Source organism: Miniopterus natalensis, chromosome 20 (assembly GCF_054644295.1).
Source record: "Miniopterus natalensis isolate mMinNat1 chromosome 20, mMinNat1.hap1, whole genome shotgun sequence".
Classification (NCBI taxonomy): Eukaryota; Metazoa; Chordata; class Mammalia; order Chiroptera; family Miniopteridae; genus Miniopterus; species Miniopterus natalensis.
The window spans coordinates 7,968,779-7,995,367 of NC_142100.1; the positions used below are offsets into that span (position 1 = coordinate 7,968,779).

A 26,589-nucleotide genomic window follows, 5' to 3' on the forward strand; every position below is an offset into this window, starting at 1 on the left:
GCTCTAGAAGGATGCCCCTCGGGCTGCTGTTACCCAGGAAATACCACTGAGTGAAGGATCGTGGGAAAGTCCCTGCACTCAGCCAGGCAGGCAGCCGGGCCCGGGGACCTCACACCTGCTAGGAACTTGAACTCTCCACGGCCCTGGACCTGCTTCAGGACATGCTTGATTGAGAAACATCGATGTGAAAGAGAAACATTGACCCGCTGCCTCCTGCACGTGCCCCAACCAGGGATTGAAACCTGCAACCTGGGTATGTGCCCTGACCAGGAATCAAATCCACAGCGTTTGGTTGTACAGGACACTCAACCAACTGAGCCACACCGGCCAGGGCCAGGGCCTGCTTTCTAAGTGTCTGTCTGGTCTGGGGCCCGCTGAGCCTGTAGCAGCCCCACGTCCTACATCAGCTGGCCTTCCTCATCACAAATGGCACCGAGTGGCCCACGACAGACTCCCCATCCTTTCCTCCGGCTTATTTAAATAGGTTTGTCTCCATTTCCCCCCAACAGTCACATGTTTCAAACATATATTTCAATTTTTCTAGTCTGTTTCTATGCATGTTCCTGTCCTGTCAGGTATTTGGACAGCACTTAGATTATGAAACTCAAAGAGGTATCTGATGCCCTTTTGGTTCTGTGGCCTCTCCTGAAGGTACTGCTGTGTGAAGAGGTCGGGAGCATGAAAGCCAAAGAGAGCTTCTCTACTGGGCCTGGTCCAGTGTCCTGTCGTCCCCCCCCTCCCCCCGCCAACATGCTCTGGTAGCTCTTTGGAAAAAGAGCACCGGCTAAGGGTGGGAGAGTTTCCTTTTGAGTTAAACGAGTCCACATGAAGTTCCAGGGAGGGGTCTGGCAGAGACTGAGTTACTCTCCATCCTAGGGGCGAGGGCAGGGAAATGGTGACACGTCCAAGGTGAGGGACATGTGCAGTGGAGGGAGAGCTGAGAGCGCCAGGGGAAAGAGAAAGTGTGGTTCATGTCCCAGGAGGACACACATATCCCACACCCATCCCACACCCCTCCCGAGGGAGGGAAGATGCTGAGACAACGGGAGAAACAGGCAATGGAACTGATTCCACCAACTCCTGGAAGCAGCTCTGGGCGTGACTTTTTAGAAAACAATTGGCGCTGAGGGGCAAGGATAGAGCAGGGCCTCTGAGCCACAGACACAGGGTGATGGACCTTGGGCAACAGGAAGGAAGCAGGAACCCTAAGAGTTAGGGCTTCATCAAACATCATGTCAGTTCTACAGGCAACTAGTGTGATATGCAGACACTACTGCAAGAATCAAAGCTACTCTTTCTTCGGCATTTTTCTTGGGGTGGGGGGCGCCGAGGGCACCTGAACATAAATATACCATAGGTAGGCTCCCCTCTGTGGTCAGCAGTGCCAGGCCTGGTCACTCCTGCCCTTCCTTTCCTGGTGGCAGCTCCCTCTCCACTCCCATCTCTGCCGCAGCTCAGAGGGCTCATCCAAGGAGAGCCAGAGCCAGGCCAGGCCCCTGGCCGCCAGCTGGGTTGCAGAAGCCTGAGCCACCGCACAGATGCAGAGGAAGGGCTACTGCTCAGACAGTCTGGCATCTTCCCTTCCTGTCAGCGCCAATGCTTGTCCTGGGAGAAAGGAGTTTGAGCCATCTCCTAGGCAACCCCACCACATAAAAGCAGGGGATAAATTTTCACGGTCCTGCTTTGGGGATTCGTCTCATAGTCCTGTGGTCAGCTGGTGGCTTTCTAGGCTCCCTTCCTGACTGTCACCCTGAAGAATCTGGCCCAGTGACCAGGGCCGTGATCTGAGAGCGGTTACCCCACCTCTCTCAACACTCTCTCCCTTCCTTTCCCCGACCGACCACGTCGCTGGACATTAAGATGGCATGATGGCCACTGAAATCCACCCTTGTGCCGGCAAGGTGGTCCCAGGGACCAAATACGCAGTCCATCCAGGCCGGCACAGCCGATGGAAAGCAAGTGCATCACCAGCCTGGAGCCAACCCGCAGCCTGGAAGACGGGTCTTATGGCCAGGTCCCGTCACCAGGTCTGTCAGAATTCCCAAAACCAAGGAGGACTTGTGCTCAGAGCAGAAGTTCCCAAATGCTGGTCCCCAGGTTTTCTGAGTATGGCCTGCCTTTATTCCACATGTTAACATGTCCTTTCTTTATGACATGATGGTACATGAATCACATGCTACATGTGCCTGGTGGGACAGTGCCTGCAAGTGCTGGCTCTGGAGCCCGATCTTAGATCCAATGGTCCTACACGGGGGACAGTTCTTCAAACTCTTGGTGCCTTGATTTTCTGTCTGTAGAATGGGACTGCTGTAGGGTGGTTGTGAATTTAAATGAAAACAAGTGACCTAGAACAATGTGGGGTGTCCTTCATTACACATTAGATATGTTAGACCCTTGTTCTACCATAATTTCAGTCCCAAGAGATTCAAATGTCTCAGAACCACTGGCTCGAAGATCCAATTTCCCTTGAATGTGGTGGCAGGTGCATGGAACACATACACACACACACACACACACGCACTCCAAGCCTGAAAGTGGAGAGCATGATTCCATCACAGAAAGGTAGAGGCCCCTAAATTAGTCTGTAGGTACCTCGGGTCCCTTGGGGAAGGAGAGGGTGCCCTGGTCCCAATCCTGTGCATGATCCAGCTCGATGCCTAAAACACACACCCTACTTCTGCCCCCAAATGTCTGTGTGTCTAAGAACACACCTGCCTATGAGTCCCAGCTGCCAGGTGTGGATGTTCAATGGGATGTTTCACACTTGCCTGCTACTCTCAGAGACAACACTCACCCACGGGTCACCTGTGTTCTCAACCTCGAAAGCTGTCCTTGGCCCTGCCCTGGGAATGCATGTCCTCAGGTCTGAAAGCCAGTAGGTCCTGACTGCAGATTGGGGGAGGCGACTAAAGGGCCAAAGGATTGACCAGGGAAGGCTTCATGCTAGGGCCTCTTGGGTGCTCACCCAGAGGTGGGGCAACAACTCCACTGCATTACAGAGGGACAGGAAAGCAGCAGATAGCCTTCCAACAACAGCTGGACCTGGGGCCCTTCCCTGTGCCCACTCACCACCCACCCTGTCTTCCCGAGAAGGCAATGAGCAGCCCCTCACCCATGAGCACAACATCCCACCACAGGGCTGGAAGCCTGGGAGGGAAGTCCTGCGGTGCCCCCTAGTGGTTGGATATCCCCCTCCAGCCCTCATGGCTCTGGCTCTCTGGAGACTTCCAACCTGCCCTTACCTGGTTTATAAAGTCAGTCCTAGCTAACCCCGATGTCCCCATTACTCCTGCAGAATCTAGTCTGAACCAGACTCCCTGTCCACGCAGCAGAATCGAACATTCACTAAACTTTAATTTTTTAAAGATTTTTTAATTGATTTTTAGAGAGAGAGGGAGGGGGGGAGAGGGAGAGAGAAAAACATCAGTGTGAGAGCAAGACATCAACTGGCTGCTTCCTGCACGCCCTCTACTGGGGATCGAGGTGGGGAATCGAACCAGCAACCTTTTGGTGCACAGGATGATGCCTAACCAACTGAGCCACACTGGCCAGGGCAAACAGTCTCTAAACTTTAAACGTCTTTTGACTAGTGGTGGAAAAAATTAAGATACAAGGTAGTTTGGGGGGGTCCAGAGAGATGGGTAGTTCGAGACCCTAGCAACAAAAAAAAGGCTAATCAAGAAAAGATCCCTCAGTGGTCATTGAGCTTGTGGAGGGAACCCAGCCAGCAGCTCTGGGTCCTTCCCTGGGAAGCCTGGGCTGCTCACATCGGCGCTCACCCGAGCTGGAGTGCCACCCCTCGCCCTCACCTGCCACCTCCTCCTCACTCTGCAGACCTCAGCGGCACCTGAGTTGCCGTGGGGTCCCATACCTGCAGGTGGAGCAATAGATCCTAGGGTCCCGTTCCCCAGGTTTGCTGAAAAGGCCTGCAGACCCCCAGAGCCCACACGACAGAGCAGCAGGTAGGGGATTGGAAGAAGTCATTTCCATCTCCCAGCCCACTCCAGGCCTCGCTCCACCCTGTCAGAGCCTCCTCAGACCCTGCTCCCGCCCAGTTCACACCATGTGGCCACCCAGAGATGCCACATGCCTAAGGCTGCAGGACCAGCAACATCATTTTTGGACTCGGTACCAAATGAAAATGTAGGGCCCTGGTTCAAACATCATTAAGAATTTAAGGAAGCCGGGGAGAAACAAGATGGCGGCGTAGGTAACAGCTGCGCCCGCCGCACCCCCCAACCACATCAAAATTACAACTAAAACACAGAACGACCATCACTCAGAACCTCCTGAGAAGCCCCACAACCAGGGAGCTGAAGCAGCACCGAGAACGGTGGGAGAGGAACAGACAAGGCGGATCGGGGCTGAATCACGGAGACGCCGCCGCGGGCCCACACCCGGTGCCGAGGTTGAAACCCGGGAGGGAATCTCGGCGGCGGAGGTTTCCCGGAGGAGGGAGGGTCCCAGCCCCACAGCAGGCCCCCAGCCCAGGGCTCCAGGGCCAGGAAGAGACACCCCCACAACCCCGGGCTGTGAACCCAGCGGGGACTGTCCCTGAGGGTCCCGGAGGCCGCAGGAGCCCCAGCAGCTCCTCTAAAGGGCCCGGCACAGACTCACTCGGACGCTCCCACTGAGCCCAGCGCCGGGCAGCAGCCGGAAAGGACCCGGGACACTCGGGGAGGAACTAACCTGCCTGAGATCCGGGCGAGAGGCGGAGGGCGGCTTCCTCCCAGGCAGTAGAGCTGGCGGAGGCCATGGCTCCTGTGGCGAGTCCTCCCTGCACACACCCGGCAGGCAGGCGCCATGTTTGAGTCGCCAGCGCCTGACTCACACCTGTGGCCCCGCCCCGTGATTCCCGGAGGCCCCGCCCCTCCCCACCTGCAGCTCATCCAGGCCATTTCCAGGGGCTTTTCTGTGCAAGTGGCCTCTCCAGCCTCATGCTTAGGACTTTCCTAAAATCTCTCCAACAAGCAGCAGTGGGCCCCCTATGGCTTGATAAGTGGCCCAGGCCTGGCACTAGCGGCAGCTGCATTGGCTCATAGCTGGGCCTCTCCTGGGCACCGCCAAGCCCAGCACAAGCAGCAGCCAACTACGGTTTGCTGTGTAGCTCATGCTGGGTGGCCCTGGGCAAGGCGCTGGCAGAGGCTGACTTCGCACCTCCAGGGAGGCCCCAGAGACAGTGCACCTGGTGATCAGACTTGACCATGCTGGATTACAACCCTGCCACACCCACGAGTAAAACACTCAAGGGGCGCACTTGGTGAACACCAAAGCCCCACTGAAGTAAATCCTGCTCCATGGGGGTGTCTCCAGCACAGCAGCTCTTTGGCTGCAGTTGCAGCTGGTCCTCACAGCTGATTGGCCTGGGAGTCAGTTCCTACCAGGGACGCCAGCAGCAACCAAGGCTCACCTACAACAGGACAGCACACACAGCCCACACAGGGGAGCACCTAGAAGGCCCAGCTCAGGTGACTGGGGAGGCTGAGCCACTGGACACTACAGGACACCTACTACACAAAGCCACTCTACAAATTCCAGGAGACATAGCAGCTCTACCTAATACATAGAAACAAACACCTGGAAGCAGCCAAAATGTGGAGGCAAAGAAACATGTCACAAAGGAAAACACTGAAGAAATCTCTAGAAGAGGAACTAAATGAAATAGATCCAAGCAAGCTAACAGATAGAGAGTTCGGAATAATGGTTATAAGGATGTTTAAGCAGATTGTTAGGGAAATAACTGAGAAAATCGATAACATAATAAAGTACCAATTTGAAATGAAGGCTACAGGAACTGAAATGAAGAATAATTTACAGGGAATCAACAATAGAGTAGAGGACGCTGAGAATCAAATGAGCAATTTGGAACATGAGGAAACAAAAAACACCCAACCAGAAGAGCAAAAAGAAAAAAGAATCCAGAAATATGAAAATAGTATAAGGAGCCTCTGGGACAACTTCAAGAGGCCCAACATTAGTATTATTACTGGGGAGCCAGAAGAGGCAGAAAGAGACCAAGGAATTGAAAACCTATTTGAAAAAATAATTACAGAAAACTTCCCCTACCTGGGGAAAGAAATAGACTTTCAAGTCCAGGAAGCACAGAGGGTCCCAAAGAAGAAGAACCCAAAGAGGCCCACAGCAAGACACATCATAATTAAAATGCCAAAGGTTAAAGACAAAGAGAGAATCTTAAAAGCAGCAAGAGAAAAGCAGTTAGTTACCTACAAGGGAGCACCCATATGACTGTCAGCTGATTTCTCAATAGAAACCTTGCAGGCCAGAAGGGAGTGGCAAGAAATATTCAAAGTGATGAAAAACATGGAACTACAACCAAGATTGCTTTACCCAGCAAAGCTATCATTTAGAATTGAAGGTCAAATAAAGAGCTTCTCAGACAAGGAAAAGCTAAAGGAGTTCATCACCACCAGACCAGCACTACAGGAAAAGTTGAAGGGTCTTCTTTAAGAAGAAGCTAATGAACAAAAGAATCTGATGAACTAAATAGATCCAGAGACATTGAGACATGCAACAGGCGATCATATTTCAGAGGAAAGAGGGAAGAGGGGTGGAGGGTGGGAAGAGGTTAACCAAAGAAGTTATATGCATATATGCATAACCCATGGACACAGTCAATAACAGGGTGAAGGCCTGGGGAGGGGGTGGGAGCAGAGTGGAGGGGGTCAGTTGTGGGAAAAAGTGGTATACCTGTAATACTCAACAATAAATTTTTTTAAATAAATAAATAAATAAAATAAAATACAAATATATGCAAAATAGTTCTGGCCATTAGTCCGTGCCCCAGCACTCCCCTGGATGAAGGAAAGGCAGGCTGCAGCTGGTCCAGCAGGCCTCGGGCCGCATCGCTGGAACCCTAGCCGGTGCATTGGCTGCCTATCTGCACCAGTCCTCAGCAGGGAGGGGTGGACACAGGCGGCTGTCACTCCATTGTCAAATAGGACTGCCAGTGTCTCCTGTCCGTTAGAGCGACCAGTGACGAGCCTCAGAGCGATGAGCGTGACCTCCCACTAGTTACGGGTTTTTAGCCTGTCTTATCTCCACTCAGAAGCCACACTGGGTTTCGCTCCACGGTCTTTTAAAGTCCCTGACACTTGGCTGAGTTTCCAGTCATCAAATGTTTGAGGCTCCCTGGAGCCTGACTGCGCCATAGGACACACCTCTGTCCACAGCTCCGGGCACCTGGAAGGCACTCGGAGGGCTGTCAGCCCGGGACCTGCGCGAACAGTGGCTCAGACCTGAGGTCCATTAGGATGACCTGGAGCCCAGGCTGCTGGGCTGGCCCAAGGCTCTGAGCAGGAGGTGTGGGTGGAGCGAGGCTTCGTGCCTCTGAGACTCACCAGGGGAGCCCTTGTTCCTGGCCCAGGGGCCACACTGGGAACACTGTCATAGATGGTATGCCCAGTCCCCGCACACCACCGACCACTGAGACTCCTGGGGAGGTGGGGTGGCCTTGGACCTCTACCTACATGGTTAACCCTCTTCTCAGGTGGGAAACTGAGCCTGAGAAACCATAGTAAATTGCAACAGGGGTTGTAGAGGACACCCTGCCATTAGGGGACAAAGGCACTTTCACAGGGAACTGTACTGATGAACCTGCCTGCGGTTCTAACCTGGGAAGGATGTTTGCGACACAGTGGCAGCTGGGAGCTGTGGGCAGGCACAGGCCAGGCTCGCCCCCTGAACCCCAGTGTGGGGACCCACATGTCTACACTGGGCGAAGGCCTGGCTGCCTGCGGAGCATGTGGACTTAGGAACCAGACCCCAGGGAGGCCTCTCCCTCCACGACAGCTATTCCAGACAGGATGCCATCTGCACAGGAGACTTCTGAGAGCCTATCCTCTCCTACTTCCCACACTTGGTAAGAACAGATACTCTTTCCCATCCTTGTAAGGCAAATTCAATGTGGATGCTCTCCCACGGGTGTCAAGACGAAACTTCTCCCTCCCTCCAGAGGGTAAAGTACTCAGACTAAAATGAAAGGGGCAGCTCACCTCCTCCAAGAAGTCTGACCAGATTGCTTCAATCACATTGTATTGTTCCTCCCTCTGATTTCCAAAACTCACAGGGGGCAAAGACCTTTCATTCGGCAAATAAGTATTAGCATCTTCTGGGAGCCAGGCCTGGGCTGGAGATACAGTGATAAGCAAAGACCACCTGACCTCTTTGAAGACATGCCATTCAATTTCTCTTCTCAGGTTGGCTGCTCTCCCCCAGCCCCAGCTTCTATAAAGCCTCAAATGTCCCTTCAAGAGCTCCCAGAGCCCTCCCTAGATCCTGGACACTGTCCCTCTGGGTCACCCAAGCAAGGAGCACATTTTAAATAATTAAATTCAAAGGATTACGGATGGCACTAGAAATGTGAGAACCTGTATGCAAGGCAGCATGGCTCCTCCGAGGCCTCAGGACCCCTCGTGCCTGCATGCGTAAGCACACACACACACACACACACACACACACAGGGCAACCACCACCCCCCTAATGGGAAGTCCTACTTCCTCCTTTCTTCCTGGGACAAAGCTTCTCCCCGCTCCTAGGGTGCCCAGGCCCAGCAGCTGTGGCAGCCCCTCCCCAGCCCTCCTAGCAGGGGACCAGGCCCTGGTCTCGGAAGCCCGAGACCCACTCGGAAGCCCACTGTGCACTGTGGCCCCACTCTCGGCCTGGCTCCAGGGTCTGTACTGAGGGAAATTTAAACCCAGTTTCTCGAACTGGGGCCAGGAAGAAGGGAAGAAAGAGGGCCCATCGACTGCAGTAAGAACAAAAATACCTAAAAAGAAATAAAATATTTTACTCAAATACACACTCTGAACCCCATCCTGGCAGCTGGTAAAACAGTTCAAATCTTAGGCCTGTCTTCCAGGGTCCTCCTGGCCTGGGTTTCCTGAAGAGTGTGTCCCAGGAGCCCACAGTGCCGTCCCAGAGGCCACATTGTGGCTGGTCTTGGAGCAGACGCCTAGGACGTAGATCTTCAAGGAGCCTCAGCTGCTTAAGGCTAGAGTGGCAGGCTCCGGTCTTCACGCCTCTGCTCCCTGGGCATCGCTGGCATCCTTCCCTCCCCAACGCCCAGCCCCGCTTTGGAGGCTGCGGGAGGTGAGAGGCTCTGCAGACCAGTCAGTCCCCCATCTCCAGAGTCCTGGGGATTCGGCTCAGTCTGGGGGGGCCTGAGGCAGGGGTCCAGGTAGCGATCCTGTGTTCAGTCTGCAAGGGTGCACGCTGGGGTGACCGGTGGATGGCCCCTGTCTCTAAACCCCAGTCTGCTCTTTAATCCAGTCCCGAAACAGAGGGAGCCTTGTGTACACGCCTGGCTTGTCCTTCTGAGCACAGCCTTCGCCCCAGCTCACCACGCCGGCCTGGAAGATTCTCCCATCTTCCTCCACGCTGGACAGGGGTCCCCCGGAATCGCCCTGAGGAGAAACAAGCCCTGAGTGCCCTGCGCATCTTCCCAGGCCCACCAGGCCCTGTGCCCCGGCACCCACCTGGCAGGCATCCACACCCCCGCTCAGGTAGCCCACACACATCATGCGCGGGGTGATCTGCTGAGGCATCAGCTTCTCGCAGGTCGTCTGGTTGATGACACGGATCTCGCCCTTCTGCAGGATCAGCACCACGGAGCCTGGGGAGAGGGCAGGACAGGCTGACCCGGGCCGGGGGGGCTCCCGAGGGCCACGCCGCATGGGGAACAGCCCCTGCAACATGCTCCCACAGGGATAACTGCACTAGCAAAACTCTGGACACAGCCCAAGCCGGAGGCTGACAAATGGCTAAGTAACTGACGACACATCCACGGTCGGATACTACACAGCCACGTACAGCCGTTAGGTGGCAGGCTGGAGGGCGTGGAGCACACACCGCAGACAGCGTGTGAGACAAGAAACAGAAAGTGGAAGAAAGCACCGCGCAGTGCCCAGGGGGTTTGTGAAGGCAGCAGAGCCTAAGTCAGCTTATTTTCCCTTTTCCTCTCTGTAGTCCACACATTTTCAGCAGTGCACTGTATTATATCAGAACTGAGCTTTTCAATATAACAATTACCAACTATCGGCCCTCGGAGGGAGCCAGGAGAGGGGGCCAGGCTCCCACCACCAGTCCTGGCAGCACAGCTCGACAAGCCTCTCTAAATCACAGTTTCCACAACAGCGCTCTTACATTCGCTGAGTACCATCTGGGAAGGTGTTTTTATCTTCATTTTACAGGTGAAGAAACAGGCTCAGAGCTTAAGCAATTCGCCAAAGCCACTCAGTTAAGTGACACAGACAGGCCTTCTACCCAAAGCCCGGCCTCCCAACCCCCAGCGGTCACTGGAAGCCTCCACTTCACGCTGGCCAGCCCCGTCCTGCCAGGGGAGGGAGGTGGGACGGGCCAGCTCACCTCCCTCGTAGGTGTGGCCCCAGCCGGTGACCCAGATGGCCTTGCCCGACGGGAAGACATGCGAGGAGTCGGGCAGGCAGATGGGCCTCACGGTGCTACTGTACTCGACGGGCCGCTCCAGCTCCAGCAGCGCGATGTCATAGTCGAAGGTGAAGTCATTGAAGGAAGGGTGGCTGATGATGCGCTTCAGGCCGCGCTCCTGCACCCCCGAGGCGCTGCGCTTGCTCTGGTCGTGCAGTCCCAGGAAGGCCTTCCACATGGTGTGGTCAGAGTACCTGCAGAGGGAGCCAGAGAGCCACCTCAGGTGAGCACACCACCCAGCACAGAGCCACCTGCCGCACACCTGCGCACACCTGCGCACACCGTGAGGGGAGTGGCTCCTGCTTGGCCACCGCCCTCAAGTGGAAACTACTGGGTGACTCCCACCACCTCACTCATCCCTCACTCCCTCTTAGTTTGCCTCTTTTATTTTTACCTGATTACTAAAAAAATGCCTCATTATATCTTATTAACCTCATCTCTTACAGAAGAAAAACCAGAGGACTCAGTCCAAACACTTTTCTAGCACAGTAGCATACATTCTAAGTACCCAAAGAACTGAAAAGTACATGGAACTTGATCGGCTTTGCTGCTGGTAGCAGGACGTGGGTAGCCATTCTGGAGGTGTCTCGTGTTTACTAGAGGAATGACCCATAAGGACAAGACACTGACATTGGGGGCCAATTTCTGATGTGGGAAAGGGGGCCACGAACAAGGAGTGGGGGCAGAGGGAGAGCCGGTGCTGCTGACGCACAGAGGTAGCAGGAAAAGCTCTGGATTTCCCCCCCAAAAAGAGCCTAAGAGCAATGACATCCCCAACACCACCCCGAACTTGGTTTCTAAATCTCCTTCTCCATTAAAAGGAACCAAGGCTCCTTGGAGAAATGGTTGTTTCCAGGTCTGGAGCAAGTAAACAGTAAAGCCAACCTAGGACATTTATTTAACAGAAGTGAGCAGGTGCTCAAGCAGTGATGGAGCCAGCAGGGCAAGGCATTCACCTCAGGATCCTCGGAACAGCCAAATAAACAATAGGACTATTTACTATACATGCTGAAGAACAGAAAAGGGGGAATGAAAATCCATCCTGAGTCTAAAAAACCATCTCAATAAGACTGATGAGGGGAGGAAGCTATTCCTTACAGAAAAACACCCGCTGATAAATGCAGAAGGAAGGGTGCAATGATAAATTGCATTTTGCACCTACCACAGCAATAAACACCACGTGCAAGAATCACTGAGAAATGGCTAAAGCCACTGGGTAAAGATTGTTGGGGAGCAATATAGTCACACTGATTCAAAGATCACCCAAGATTACGTATTCACAACCGAGGGGGAAGTACCTCTATAGTGGGGAAACCCAGGGACACCACCTCAATCGTCTTTCCTCTCAGTCAGCCCCACTGGTATCATGTGCTTCCTGAGCGCACAATATCACCCAGGTAGTGCTACCTATAAAAAATGTGTAGCCTAACTCTATTCAAGAAACAACAATCAGAAAAAAATCCAAACTGGGAGACATTCTGTAAAATAACTGGCCTGAACTTTTCAAAAATGTAATGCTAAAATAGACCAGAAATTAAAGGCCTGGGGGAGCATTTCAGATTTCTAAAAGACTAAAGAAAACGAATGACTAAATACAAAGCATAACCCTAGACTGGATCCCGGATTCAAGGGGGAAGCGCTATGAAGGACAATGTTGGAAGAATCGGGGGACACCTGAAATGTGGACAGACCTAGCTAACGCTGTCGTTTCTGGATGTGATAACCGTATTGTGGTTACGAGGATTTCCCTGTTCTTAGGAGACACAGGCGATGTCCTTAGGAAAGACGGGTCATGACGGCTGCACCCACTTCAGAGAAAGTTCAGAGAAAACTACGTGAACCTCTGGACGCACGGCTTGGTAGGGAGGGCACGTCTGCGAAGGATCTGGGCACCCCGCTTTGAGAAACCGCACTCCTGTCTCCCAGCGTCCGCCTGGAAGACCCCGGACACACGCTAAGAGGACCCGGCCATGAGCAAACTTAGTCTCAGCACTGACGCAGGCGGCCCAGTGGCCATGGGAGCAACGCGGCCGGAACTGGAGGTGCCACCCCGAGGGCAGGACACATCACACACGGCAGCCGACCAAGCTCTGCCGTGAGAATCACTGGTTCACTACCTGCATTCCGTCCAATATTTTCAAGTTTTTCCTTTATTTTTGTTAACGTTTTAAAATCTGTATGGCGTAATAATAACTACTTAGAGGAAGGTAAGACAGCTTCTGCTTCTGAGGTGCTACCGGGGCCCCTGGGCACGAAAGCAGAGCTGGTTACTCCGTTCCGGCTCCACGCGGCTTATGTTAACAGGCTGGGGTACCGTTTGTTGTAAGATGTACGTAATCTAAAGCTAAAACAGAGTCCTTAGCAGACCAAATCTTTTGTCTAAGGTGTTCTAAGATACCTGATGTTTCAGAAAATTACTTGATATTGAAAACAAAACACGTGTGTGTGCACACGCATGTGCGCGGAGAAATAAAACAAATGTAAAATTCAACCGTCCATGAAACAGATCAAGGGTATGAGGGTGTTCACTGTACACTTTTTCTTTTATTATACTCACAACTTTGTTGTAGGTTTGAAATTTTTTCAAAATAAAACACTAGGGAAGTGTATCTTTAGAATAGAAAATGTATGTGATCTCTAGCCTCCCAGGAAAGTCGGGAGGCTACTAAAGCGCCTCACCCGAGCCCTGAGGCTCACCCTGGAGCCTGTCTCCCCGCCCCTGCCTGGGGCCCGGCCCCCACCCCCCGCTGCCCTCTGCTGACTCGGCACCCACCCCACCCTCCACTCTTGCTGCCCCTCCCTACAGCCTCACACCCAGACTGAAGTGCCAGCCTTCACAGCGACCTTTTGGCCTCTGGTTTCACTCTAATCTGTTGCTGTGAGATAACAAATCCCTAAGGACTGCTTCCACGAGGACCTCTTTGTCTTACTCAGCAACCTAGCATGATTCCCAAGACCTAGCAGGTCACCCCCACCTCACCAACCAGGCATTCGACACCCCCATTAGTTTCGCCCTACCCCGTCTAACTTCACCATTCCTGTATCCAACCGCGTGCTCATCCACGCATCTATTTCTTTATTCAGTAACCACTGGGCATCTCTGATGTTCTAGGAATTGCACTAGACCAAGTCTTAGCATTCACAGTGAACTTGGGGGCAGACCCAGCAGAACCACCCATGACAGCACGTGGGGGGGGGCGGTGTCCTTCAGAGGGTGGGTAGGCGCGATGGGAGAGCCTGGAGCGGGAGGTGAGAGTCAGGACAGGGAGCGGGTCGTGAACCGGGCCTCTGAGATCTAACAGGACTTGGTCAAAACCTGCAGGTGGGAGGAAAGCAGCATATTCAAAGAGAGCAAAGGGAATGTTTAGGAAGCCCCCCAAACTGAACGTATGGACAGTGTGAGGCCAGGACAGGAGACTGGGGTCGAAGAGATGGGCAGGGGCCCGATGACGTGACAGGGCATTGGATTACAACCTGAAATATAAATACACACGAGTCCACAGGAATATAAAGAGATCGTCAGACAAAGGGGAGAGAAAGAACAGGTCTTCCTCACAGGGGAATCCCAAATGATGTAGAAAGGGGGAAAGAGTTATTCCTAGGAGAGAGCTGGCAAACACCATCGTAACCAGACGACCAAAACTGACGTCACCAGCGACGTCACGTTGGTGTCATTTACCCGCTGATGTGATCAGACATTCTCCCAAATCTCGTAACCCCAGTCTTATCATGAGAACGACATCAGTCAGACCCAGATGAAGGGCCTTCTACAGGACGCCTGGCCTCCAGACTGTCACAGACCAGAGGAGACTGGGAGGCAGGACACAGGATGCAAAGTGGTGGCCAGGACTGGCTCCTGGGGCAGAAAGGACATCAGGGTAGAAACTGACGCGAGGCCAGGAGCGCCCAGATGTGGGTGAGCAGTGACAGGCCGGCAGGAGTTTCTCATCTTGACGAACACCCCCCCACCCCTCCCCCAGTTAACAGCAAGGGAAAGTGGGCGAGGGGTACCTGGATTCCGCACTATCTTTGCAACTTACCCATACTCCAAAATAAAGTTTGTTTTAAAACATTCTTAAGCAAGTTCCCATCACCCCAAAAAGAAAGAAAGTCATTTCTGCCCAGGGTCAAGTTGGAGTGAAGTTGACAAAACGGGAAGAGGAAGGACAGTAGGGTTGTTCGAGGCCACACTGTACCAGCCCTGCAGCCCTGACCCCACTCCCTCCGGACCTTTGCCATCACCGCCCTCACCCATGCCCACGTGTCACGTCTGACCACGCCCACATCTCTGCCTGAGCCAACACGGTGCCAAAGGCCTTGTCTCTCCCGGGGGCATGTGGCAGCTCTCCCCTCCCTGCAGGGGGCGCTGTGGCAGCCTGGGGCCCCTTGTTGAGCGTGGGAACCCCCAAAATGTTGGCTCCCCTGTGCCCCCCTCCAGGAGCAAGCTGTCCCCTTAGACTCCCTCCAAAGCCAATTGCCAGAGGGCCTGAGTGGGCTGGGCTGCAACACAAACAGCCCAGCCCTGGGTCAGGCCATCTGCCCACCCCATCCTCAGACACCAGCACAACCCTAGTGACTGTCCCTGTGCCAGGCTCGAGTCTGCCCTGGACCTGAGGTTATGACGTGCTGAGCACCTACTGTGTGCAGACACAGAGCTCTGTACTTCAGGTATGTCGTCATATTTAACTCTGACAATTCTAAGGATATGAATTCACAGTGTCACCAGAGCCCCTGAAAAGGCTGAGGCCGAGGAAGTGCCACAGTCACCTGGCCGGCCAGCGCTGCGCTGTCACCACAAGGCGGTCTGCACAAGTCCCGAGGGGTCCCACTAGTGCAGCAACTAACCATGGAGACTGGAATCCACACTCCTGGGTCCAAGTCTCGCTCTGCCACTTAGTAACTGGGCAACTCGAGCAAATGTCCTTACCTAGGTAGGTCCCTGAACCTACGTTTCTGTAAAATGCGGGCATAAGCAGACCTGCCTAACCGGCTGTTAGGAAGACACTTAGACGGTGCTTGACTGAGAGGGAGCCTCTGAGAGCCACCTATTTTCATCATCATTGTTAGTAGCCCATCCTGGGGTGTCTGCAGCCCTCCAGCCCTGGCCCGGCCCCAGTGCCGTGCCACCTTGGGCGACTCACAGACACAGAGGCTTTCCAACCCCGAACACACAGACCAGGGTCTCCGAGGAGCCCCCTGCTGCCCCCCCAGTGGCTCACTTGAATCCTCGGTCGTCGGCGAAGCAGTGAGCTGCGGACACCATCCAGCTGGGAGAGATGAGAGAAGCCCCGCACAGGTGGCCCTGGCCCAGCGCGTGGAGGCTCACCTGCCAGGGCCACTCGCCTTCGTCTGCATCCTTGCCTCCGACCACCCGCGACTGCCTGCTGAACGCCCGCAGCCCGCAGTCTGGGAGGGCAGAGAACCCGAAGGAAGAACAGCGAGTTAAGGTGGGGTGACAGCTCCAGGCCCCACACCAGGCCCAGTGAGAGGCCATGTGGGGGGGTCACCTTGCAGTGGGCACCGCACTGCTGGTGCGACTGTGGCGTGAGGGGCTCCTACGAGCAAGTAAGTCTGAGCCTCAGACCCACTCACTTCCGCCCGGCCCCTGATCCCAAGCTCAAAACCCTCCCCCTCCCCCTTTCCCCTCCTGCACAAATGCATTTGGGCGCCTCCAGACACCTGCTGGTTTGCTTAGATCTACCAGGGGTGTCATTTGCCTAGATTTCCTTGTCAAATGCTGAAAGACACAGTTCTCAGAGAACAGCGGGTGGATGACATGAAGTCACAGAGCAGCTGCGGCTATGCTCAACTTTAACCTGGGGCCAGAACTTCTGAAACACACATTAAAGCATGGGATGGGTGCGGGCAAAACCCCAGGGCGGGCTCCCTGAGCTGTGCCCCGCCCCGCCCGGGGCAGGATGGGGAAGCCTGGGCTTGCTATTCCCCTGTGGCTGAGTCTAGAAGCAGGGGCCAGCCCGGCCAACATGGCTCAGCATTTCAGCGTCGACCTAGGATCCAGGAGATCACGGCTCTGTTCCCGGTCAGGGCACATGCCTGGGTTTTGGGCTCGATCCCCAGCAGGGGGCATGCAGGAGGCAGCCAATCAATGACTCTCTCATCACTGATGTTCCTATCTTTCTCTCCCTCTCCCTTCCTCTCTCTAAAATCAATAAAAATATATATTAAGAAAATAATAGAAGCAGGGGCCAGCCCAGCACCCCCACCAGGACCACTGACGAGCCGGTTGCCTTGGGCCTTGACTCTGGGACCAGAGCACGCCCTTGTGTCAATCAACAAGTCGGCAAGGTCGTCCTTCCTCCAGGCCACCACACCCTCTCACCAGGCAAACATGGGTGAGGGAGGCCCTGGCGAGCTTCCACCTCTGTCTGTGCCCGCACAGCGAGCCTGCACCCTCAGGGCGGCGGCCCTGCTCACCGCAGTTCTTCTCGTCTGAGCCGTCGCTGCAATCTTTCTTCCCGTCACACTCAGGGTTGCTCTTGCTCACACAGAGCCCGTTCTGGCAGCGGTAGGTGTGTTTGGTGCAGGTGACAACAGCCACTGAGCCAGGAGGAAGACACGGGAGAAAATCAGTTCCTCTGCTCACTCCATCAGAAGCCTGACCATCCATCTACCTGTGCCCCTCACTCAGGCCCGCCACACCCACCCACACCACTGCCCACTGTCCTTCCAGCCCTGCCAAAGGTTCTCACTTCTAGAAGGTTCTCCCCCTGTGGAAGCCCTTTCTCATCAACATCACACAAGGTGGTTTGTGTTTATTAAACTCTGCACACGCTGCATATGAGTGTGCTCGTGGCTGCCTTCTCAGTGCCCGAGGAAAAGCCCCCGAAGGGTAATGGGCTGGCCAGGCCTTACCACTGCTGCATGTGGCCTCATCGGACCCGTCCCCACAGTTGTTCTTCCCGTCGCACCGCTGGCTCTCCGGGATGCACCTCCCATTGCCACACCTGAAGGTCTTGGCCGGACAACCTGGGAAGCACACGGCGCTCAGCAAGGGCCCAAAGTCCCAGCTGTGCAGGCTGCAGGGAGCTGGGTAGCCACCCTCCTCCCCCACAAGCACTCACTACAGTCCAGCTCATCGCTGTTGTCCCCACAGTCGTTCACAGTGTCACACACCCAGTAGAGGGGTTTGCAGAACTTGTTCTTGCACGTGAACTGGTAGGTGGCGTTGCATTCTGGAGGGTCGAGGGCAGCAGTCAGCTGGTGGGGCTCAGTGGGATGCGAGCCCCCAGCCCCACTCATCACCACTGCCTCCCTGGGAAGCTGCCTGGGGACACAGTCTCCTCTGGAGAGCATGTTCGGGTGCCTTGTGTCACTGGTTACAGAAGCTGATTTTAGCACCAAGTCCCCAAAAGGGAGAGTGAGGGAGGGGCTAAATGTCTACACAGGGGTGGGCACAACCTCCCGCCACCTTGGACCACAGACTCAGCTGGCAGGTGCCAGGACACCGCAAGGAAGGACAGGAGAGGACGGCGGCCACAGCCCTACTCACGGCAGTTGAGCTCGTCGCTGTAGTCGGCACAGTCGGCCCAGCCATCGCAGCGCAGCGCGTTCCCAATGCAACGCCCCGTGTTACACATGAACTTCCCTGGGCACGCTGCAGGGAGAGCACAGGCCTGAGGGGTGGCCACCACCCCTGCCTCCCACAGGGGCTCCCTGCCTAGCCTCCCCTCCTCGGAGCCAACCGCACTGAGGGCTAAAGAGAAAACTCGCCAGTTCAGCCCTCAATAGAGAGGCACAGGCTGCCACTGGCACCCCAGGTCGAGGTCCGGGCCCACCAAGTCCTGGCAGGGGGTTTTTACAGCCAAAGCGAGGAGGCTGGCCTGGGGTCCCTCCCAACTGTCAGTGACCCAACCCCAGGAAGCTCCGGGCAGAGGAGAGAGGGGCTGGCTGGGTGTGTGCTCAGCTCTGCTGCCCAGTGACCTTGGCCGGCCACGTCCCCCAAGTGCCAGGCACCCTAGAGCGACACGGAGCAACCGCGGCTCTGCAGCTCGAGAATGTGTGTGTCCCATCCAGGTGTCCAACAGCATCACCACGTTTCCCTAATCAAGGTATTTCCCACATTTCTATGTTCCTGGAATTGGAAGGTGTCTGACATCTGATGTCATCAGGCAGGTGGCAAGGTTGAGAGGGGGCCGTTGTCGCTTTCTCTGCATAGGGAGCTTACTCACTTATCGAAGGGGTTTGCTCATCTAATTACACTCTTGGTGGTGAGCCATGCAGTAAAATTTTAACTTAAATTTGGGTTCCTGCATATAGTTAAAATGTTGCCCTAAAGGTTATTCTTTGATGAAGGGTTGAAACAAAAAACCTGTGTATGTGGAAGAACCGCTATTCACACAGCAGTGAAATTAAAGGCGACAGAAACCGCCAGGCTCTTAGGGAAAGATCACAGAATTGTCAAAGGCAATTCTAGGTAGTGTGGTGTTCGTGCCCCAGAATTTCCTAATGTGTCTCAAAATTATGCTTTTCATTGTAAAGGTGCCAAAAGGCCACTAAGACAAGCACTGATTATCGAAGTCACAGTGACGCAGATCCGAAGGGGCAGGTGGTCTAAAGGCGCTCAGGGTCCTCAGGCTCAGGGGCCGCGGGCGTGGCGTGCGCCCCTGTTCAGAGGCCTTTTTCCCCTCAGAAGGCTGCTTGGGGATACGCAGCTTTCACTCTCTCGTGTCTCAGAATCAGGAGGGCACAGTGCTAAGAAGATGCAGCACAGAGAGTGCATCTCGGTCCTTCCCACAAGCCAGGCTCCCCCTTCTAAAGAAGTCACTCACGGTCACTGGAGTCATAAGACATGTACTCGGCCAGGAAGCCCGTGTCAGTGTAGGACTGATCCGAATGGAAGTGTACAGTGATCCTGTTGCTCTTGCTGGTGACCACAAACTGGGGCTTCTCTCCGCAGTACCTGGAGGAGGCCAACAGTAGGAGGACCCACCCTCGGGTTTGGGCGCCCCTCTCCCATTGGCTCCAGGCCAGCTGCCCCACTCCCCGGCCTCCCCCCCCCCCAGTCTCTAGCCTGCTCCCACACTCCCCAGCCAGCCTTCCTCTCCCAGGCCAGTTCTCCTTCTCCTGGGCCAGTTCCCCCTCTCCCCGCCTGCCCCCCCAGTCTCTAGCCTGCTCCCACACTCCCTGAACTGCTCCCCCAGTCGCTAGCCCGCTCCCACACTCCCCGGCCGATCCCCTCTCCCTGGCACTCACTTCTCCCCGTTGACCTCCACAAAGTCCTTGAGGCACTTGCCCACGGGCAGATTGGGCTCCCACAGGTAGAAGACTTTGAAGGACACCTTCACGTTTCGGTTGCTGGGCACCTGTGGAGAGAGATGCTGCTGGTTCCCTGCTGCTCTTTCCCTCTTTCCCAAACCCGAGGGCATCAGTGGTGGCCATGGGGCTGGGGGAGTTGGGCAGGGAGCAGCTGCTGTGTTTCTGCTCTCGGGGCCTGCGTGGGCAACATGCCCCACAGAGCAGGAGGGGTCAGGGCGGTATTTGAAGAACTTCAGCCTCAGGGGCAAGAGGCTGTTACATCGCTAAAGAAGGCTAGCCAGTCCTCCCGACATCATCAAAGGAAGGAAAAGGAGAGGATCTGTGACTGGGAGGGCGTGAGCAGCACTCCTGTCGGTGGGACAAGGTGGGACTCTTGTCGCACAGAGATTCACCAAGTGCTCTCTTTGGGGCACAAGCACACTGCCACCTTGTCCCCACCACACCTCTGGGAGCAGCCACCAGCCTTCCCGCATTACCCAGAGCAAGCTGAGCTCTGCCCATGGGCCCTCGGTCAGCCACGAGGAGCTGGGACTTGAGTCTGGGTCTGCCTGACACTGCAGCAGGTCAGCCCCGCAGGACCCTGCCCATCCGTGGGAGTCAGACCTGCAGCCTCATCAAGGTTGCTAAGGAGCTCATGGCCCTTCTGCCCTTCTCACCTCTCTGTCTCTCCCCACCTCTCTCACCTATCCCCGTGACCCCTCCCTCCCGCCACAGCTCCTACCTCGATGTCCCAAGTGCAGTTGATGTTGGGAGGGTAGTGGCCCGGATAGTAGGGGCTGTTAAATGTCCCACGGGCTTCACGTAAGTAGCCTCCGCAGCCTGAGAGGAAAGAGAAAGAGCATGAGGACTGAGGCCAGGCGGGGGTGGGGGGGCCAGGCGGAGGGGCCAGAGGAGCGGCCTGAGGCCAAGCCAGGGCTCCTCTCGGGCTGCAGGGGGCTGCAGGCCTGGGCACCGGGGGGCTGCACAGCCAGCTGCGGAAGCCCCAGCGCTGGAGGCTGACTACGTTAGGGAGGACTCCAGACACAGGCGAGGGGCAAATGGCCTATGACTTAAGCTGCCAACCTCTGTCCCGGACCTGGCTGGCCAACGACTAGCTACTGTCCCCTCCTCCGCCCGCCTCTGCCCCTCCTTACTGCTCATCTTGGGCAACTGGAAGAATAAGGCCTCAAAGCCAGGATGTCGCCGCTCGGTGTTGGTTATCAGCGTGACGAGCAGGACATTCTGGGAGGAGAGGAAGGTCAGGTTGTAGGAGGGGGGGTAGCTGCCACACAGCCTGTGGGGGCAAAAGGGGCAGGCGTTAGCGAGGGCAAACGAAAGCCAAGCAGAGGGGGCCCAACGACCCCATCCCTGAGCCTGGTTCAGTCCACAAAGGGCCAAGGGTGGGGTTCAAAAGCCCTGCCCCACCAAACCAGAGACCTAAGTACGGATTTAGTTTAAAATAGCAAAACTTCAGAAACATTGGCTGACTAACATTAGAGGATTCATTAAATCAACTACAGGCTAAATAATAATAATTGCAATAGTAACAGCACGAACAGTTAACACTTATTAAGAACATGCCAGGCCCTGTTCTTCGTGCCTGTATATCTATTAACTCAGGTAGCTTCATGACAACTCTATGAAGTAGAGACAATTAGACCCATTTTACAGATGAGGACACTGAGGCATGGAGAAGTGAAATAACATGCCCATGATTCCGCAGTCAGTAATACTGTGTCAGGGCTGAAATTCAAACCCAGATCGGGCTCCAGAGCCCACAGGGCCAATGTCCTACTGCTTCTCAACTACACCACGTCTGTCCCCAGTGAAAAAGGACCATTAGAGACTGAATTACTGATCTGGAAAGACCATCACAATAAAGGGTGGGGCAAAAGTCGGTTTAAAATTGTGATACATGAAACAGTTAATTCTTGTATTATTTATTAATTGTATTATTTTCCTTACAAACAACTGTACACCTACTGTTGCCCCACCCTGTATACTTCATTTTTATTTTTATTGTTCTATGTTTTCCCTTTATTTTATACTTCATTTTTTAGCTATATTATCCTATATTTAAATATAATCATAAACACATAAATATACAGCAGAAGTGTCTGCAAGAATACACATCACAAAATTAGCAGACTGTTTCAAGAAAGTAAAATTATGAATGATGTTTGTTCTCTTTACACATGTCTGTTTTCTCTTTACACATGTCTGTTTTCACTTTTTCCTTTCAGGAGACGTATTTATTTGTGGTACAATTAATAAAGCAGAAAAGAAAAGAACCCTGCAAAAAACGGCGTGTAGACAGAAATCCTGTTAAGTTGTGGCAGCAGGTGGGTCTATCTTGGTTTTGGCTTGAATTTTAGCCCTTTATTAATCACGAAACGTCTGCCCAGCCCATTTCCACCGGCAGAGCGGGAGAGGGGCAGTTCGCCCCACCCACAGGGCCTCTGAAGGCAGTGCCTTCCCGACATGCAGCTGGCTGGGGTGGCGTTCATCTCGCACCCCGACCTCCTAGGCAGGTACAGTATGCCTTCCGATTTCCCGTAATCCTGATGCTTTCTCACCTGGGGCCTTCCTGACTCTGAAGAGACTGCCCTCCCTGGGTTAGATCATTTCTAGAGACAGTAGAGACACAGCCAAGGCCAAGCCTTTCACATGCAAACCAACCAATCCAGAGCCCACCCAAACCACCTCTTCCCTGGGGCTCCTACACTCCAGGCCACCATCCACCTGCCCTAATCTCCCACAACTGACTGGCACCAGCCCATGAGAGACAGCCCTAGGCCCCAGAGCCCACTGGAATTATTCTAACCACCTCCCCTGCCTTGCCTTGCCTTTCCTGCAGAAACAACTAAACAGCCTCGCCTCTGTTTTCCACCAGTGTCCTCTGCCTCCTGACCCACCCTGGTGCTTCTCCAGGTGGCCCCCTCCTCTTGGGAACTGTGGGTAGCAAACTATCTTTTCAATGGCAGCGTCTCCTGATCTGCCAGCCTCAACAAAACCGTGTTTTACAGCAGCAGGCCGCACCTTTGCTCTGGCAGGTAAGGGAGAACACCCTGCTTACTGGTGTCTGGGGACCAATGAGCCCTCCTCACCACTGCCAAGGCAGAGGAGTCACCTCCGAGACGCTCTGCTGGAACTCATGCTGAGGATGGCACCTCACTGGTCCTGTGCTGCCTGCAAGTTTGCAGCGGCCTGTGGCCAAGAGTCACACACTGTCTCCAACCTACGCTGCAACTCGTTCCAGAGGCCCAGCCACCAGGCAGCTGCCGAGCTCCCACAGCCCACCTCTGTTCCCGGGACACTCACTGCACCACAGTACGGGGTTCCACGGGGCTCAGGGTGTCATATACAATGACCCGGTCATTGCCACGGCTGTCACAGGCAGCAACATCAAAGCTTCGGAAGGTGAGGCCCAGCACGGAGTTGGCGTCTCCCCGCAGGGTCCACTGGCAGCGGGCAAAGGCTGGGTAGGGGCTGTCAGGAAAGCCAGGTGTGCTGAAGCGGGTGATCTCCCCCCAACGGGCGTGCAGGGCGAATCTGCATCTGTCTGTGGGACACAGAGCATGGGGAGCAGAGCTGGGCAAATCTGGGCAGAGCCAGCAGGGCGAGCAGCCAGAGCCCTGCAGGAGGTGCCCCAGGGCCGGGGCTTCTCCTGGCCTGGGACAGGCGAAGGGATGTGCTGGCTACCACCAATGCGTGACTTCGGGGGACCCGTGCATTGAAGGGGCCACATCCCACATCCCCCCTCGGAGGGCACGATACTCACTGTCCTGGGTGGTCTGTACTGTTCTGGGGTCGGTGGCTGAAAAACAAGCGGGAGCACGAAGGGTTTACAGGTCTGGCCGTTTCCTTATGCCCTAGGGAGGCGCCGCCAGGGCGCGTCTTCTCTTCCCGCACAGGGGCCCAGCTCCCTGCCGCGGTGCCCCTGCTCCACCCCAGGCGGGCCCCCAATGGCCACCCCGGTGCCCGCACTCACGGAAGGCCACCACCGAGGTCAGCACGAAGGAGTGCAGGGTGCGGGTGCGGGGCGGCAGCCGGATGGCGCGCTCCTTGGCCATGGCGCGCTCGGCCTCCTCTGCCAGGTGGCTGGGGATGCTGAACTCCGACCAGTAGTAGGCGATGATGCTGCCTTCGCTGCGGAGAGGGGCCAGGGTGAGGTGCGGGCGGCCCTGCGCGCCCGCCTGTCCCCACTCTCCGAGATCCCGGGTGCAGACCCAAACCCGAATGTGGAAAAATAACAAAGCAGCACTACACTCCTGAGCGGCTTATGTGGCAGGTGCGATGCAAAGCTTGCCACCTGCCCGGGCACCCTTCGTCATGGCAACACCGCCCAGACGGAAGCTGAGTCACGGGCGTGAAGGACAGCCCAGGACGGGCCCCTTGGTTCCCCAAGCCAGGACCTCCTGGCTGCATCACCATGCAGGCTACCAGGCACTTGTCCTTCTGTGACAACACACCCATCTCATTCCCAGCACTCCCCCACCCCGCCTCTCCCCAGCACCCACCTGAAGGCAGTCACTGTCGACTCCTTGTGGTAGGGACCCAAGACAGGGATCTCACTGTACAGCAGCTTCAGCTACACAGGAAGGAGAGAAGGCTCAGACAGGCCGGAACGCAGGACGGCCCCTGCCCCAGCCCACACCGCTCCCTCCCTCCTGGGACCTGGGTGCCCACACCAACCCAGGGAGCAGACAGCAGGGACAGGGCTCAGGCCCAGGAGCTGGACTCACCGCCTCCTTCACTTTGATGGCCAGCTCTGCAAACTCAGTGGAGTTTGGGTTCTCATAAGCATCCAGAAAGTTCTCATTTGTGATCCTCAGGTAGCCATTGAAGACCTTCTGGACCCTCACGTCCCGGTCTGTGCAAGACCAGAGAAGAATAGTCAGGGGAAGTGACATCACCCCTGTCCCGTCCCCCCCGTCCACAAGCTGCCCTCAGCAGCCCCAGGGGAGTTACGATGGGGGGTGTGGAGCCGGTGGGCCAGGTCTCTGCTGGGTCCACACCATGCTCAGACCCAGGAGCATGAAAAGCAACAAAACTGACAAACACCGGAGTGAGGGCCAGTGGACATATGAGCCCCACGGGTCAGCTCTGACCAATTCCTCACCCACCCCCTGCTACAGCCTGAAAGAGAAAAGGGGAGACAGGGTCTTAGACCCCTCCTCAACCACCCCCACCGCACCTCCATTCTCTCTCTCGTGTCCATAAGAGGTGGGCCCTGGGTCTGTCCCTGGAGGGAGGAGGTGGAGCCTTCCCCACATCGCCCTCCCCAGACCTCCCCCAGCTTTACTCACACTGGAAGTGCCACACCAGTAAGCCAGCCGTGAGAGACAGCAGGAAGATGGCAAGCACAATCGCCAGCACCACCCAGGGCCTGAGGCCTCCTTTCTCAACCTTCTTGGTGTTGTTGACAGGCAGGAACTCCAGGCCTTCCTCAAAGCCATTCATGCTCTGGACAGAGAAAGGCGCAGCAGCTCAGGAACTCTCTCGCACCTCAGAGCCCATCTAAACCCAGCCCCAGCTCTCCGCTGACATGAATCATCTTTGATGCAGGCAGATGCCCAGGTGTGGGTGGGCCCAGCCCAGGGCCATGGGTGCAAGCTCCTGAAGGCAGCCCCTCCTCCAGCCACCACAGCCCCAGGCCCCACCGGTCCCCTGCACCAGAGCCTGGGCGCAGCACGTAAGTTGTACACCCTACCCAGCGGCCTTGCTTCGCCAATGTTTAACCAAAGCAAAAAGGCAGTAAACCCGGGCAGCTCTGCTGAGCCACTGGGGAGCAAGCCGCCCTGCTTTTAGCCTTAGGTGTCCGAGTGCAGGATTTCAAGGTGAGGTGAGGTCACATCGCTACTGGAATCCACACTCGTGCTCAGACCCCAGAGCAGGAAAAGCAACAAAACTTCCCACAAACAGGATGGCAGCTTCCCCAGTGCCTCCCCGTCAAGGGGCATCAGGAAGGGGTCATGAATGTGGGCGGGGCAGGCGCGGGGTCAGCAAGCCACCGCGGTAGAACTTTTCCAACACATGCTATCCGCCTGCCCTCAATCCTACAGAGGGGCTGTGCGTCATGAAACTTAAAGGTATATAAGCTTAACTACCTCATATCCACTGCAAAAGGAATTGTAATAAAAGCAAGAGCCCACATCCCAAATTCCACAGATGTGGCCATTTTAAAGTTTCCAGATGTGTTTCTTCTGGTGTTAACCTCCTAGCTCTAAACAACGTGCTCAAACTGACATTTCTTGGTTTGTCACATTTAAACATTATCTGTGAAAGATTCTTCCCACTCATGCCACTTGGATACTTTTTTTTTAATGTTTTCATTGATTTTTTAGAGAGAGAGGAAATGAGGGAGAGAGAGAAACATCTGTGAGAGAGAAACAGCAACCAGCTGCCTCCTGCACACCCGCACCAGAGGCTGAGCCCACAACACCGGCATGTGCCCTGGCAGGGAACGGAACCGGCGACCTCTCGGTGCATGGGACAACACTCAATCCACTAAGCCACATTGGTTGGTCTGGATACTTTTATCTCTAATTTTGTAGTTTCCTAATTGGTTGTATTTGTGACTTTATCTAAAATCTCACACAGAAACACACCCTACCGCTAACCTTACCATGGTAATCAGATTGCAGTATATAAATGTATCAAATCAACATGCTGTACACCTTAAACTTACACAATATTATATGTCAATTATATCTCAATAAAAATAAAATTTAAAAAAGAAACCTCAGAGGCAACTACTTAAAATGCTTTCATACTGCTTGCTCTGGAATTTATCTCCATATTTCTAAATAACATGCCAATACCACTATCTCTTGATTCATCTATTTAAAATATTGTCAACTGACTTTC

At 54.9% G+C, this 26,589-nt stretch overlaps 1 protein-coding gene across 1 annotated transcript in view; it reads right to left on the reverse strand.

Moving 5' to 3' along the window:
* Window positions 1–8,786: 8,786 nt before the first annotated feature.
* Window positions 8,787–26,589, reverse strand: part of ST14 (ST14 transmembrane serine protease matriptase) — a 33,491-nt gene continuing 15,688 nt past the window's right edge. The window contains exons 2-19 of the mRNA XM_087828652.1: window positions 25,029–25,185; window positions 24,465–24,592; window positions 24,240–24,310; window positions 23,711–23,868; window positions 23,501–23,536; window positions 23,041–23,281; window positions 20,874–21,013; window positions 20,462–20,559; window positions 19,678–19,787; window positions 19,254–19,384; window positions 17,975–18,079; window positions 17,547–17,657; window positions 17,338–17,451; window positions 16,900–17,022; window positions 15,684–15,870; window positions 10,384–10,658; window positions 9,495–9,631; window positions 8,787–9,422 (exon numbers count right to left, since the gene is read on the reverse strand). Of these exons, the coding sequence (XP_087684778.1) occupies window positions 9,261–9,422; window positions 9,495–9,631; window positions 10,384–10,658; window positions 15,684–15,870; window positions 16,900–17,022; window positions 17,338–17,451; window positions 17,547–17,657; window positions 17,975–18,079; window positions 19,254–19,384; window positions 19,678–19,787; window positions 20,462–20,559; window positions 20,874–21,013; window positions 23,041–23,281; window positions 23,501–23,536; window positions 23,711–23,868; window positions 24,240–24,310; window positions 24,465–24,592; window positions 25,029–25,185 (2,484 nt within the window). The 3' untranslated portion in view covers window positions 8,787–9,260. The remainder of the gene's footprint in view (window positions 9,423–9,494; window positions 9,632–10,383; window positions 10,659–15,683; window positions 15,871–16,899; window positions 17,023–17,337; window positions 17,452–17,546; window positions 17,658–17,974; window positions 18,080–19,253; window positions 19,385–19,677; window positions 19,788–20,461; window positions 20,560–20,873; window positions 21,014–23,040; window positions 23,282–23,500; window positions 23,537–23,710; window positions 23,869–24,239; window positions 24,311–24,464; window positions 24,593–25,028; window positions 25,186–26,589) is intronic.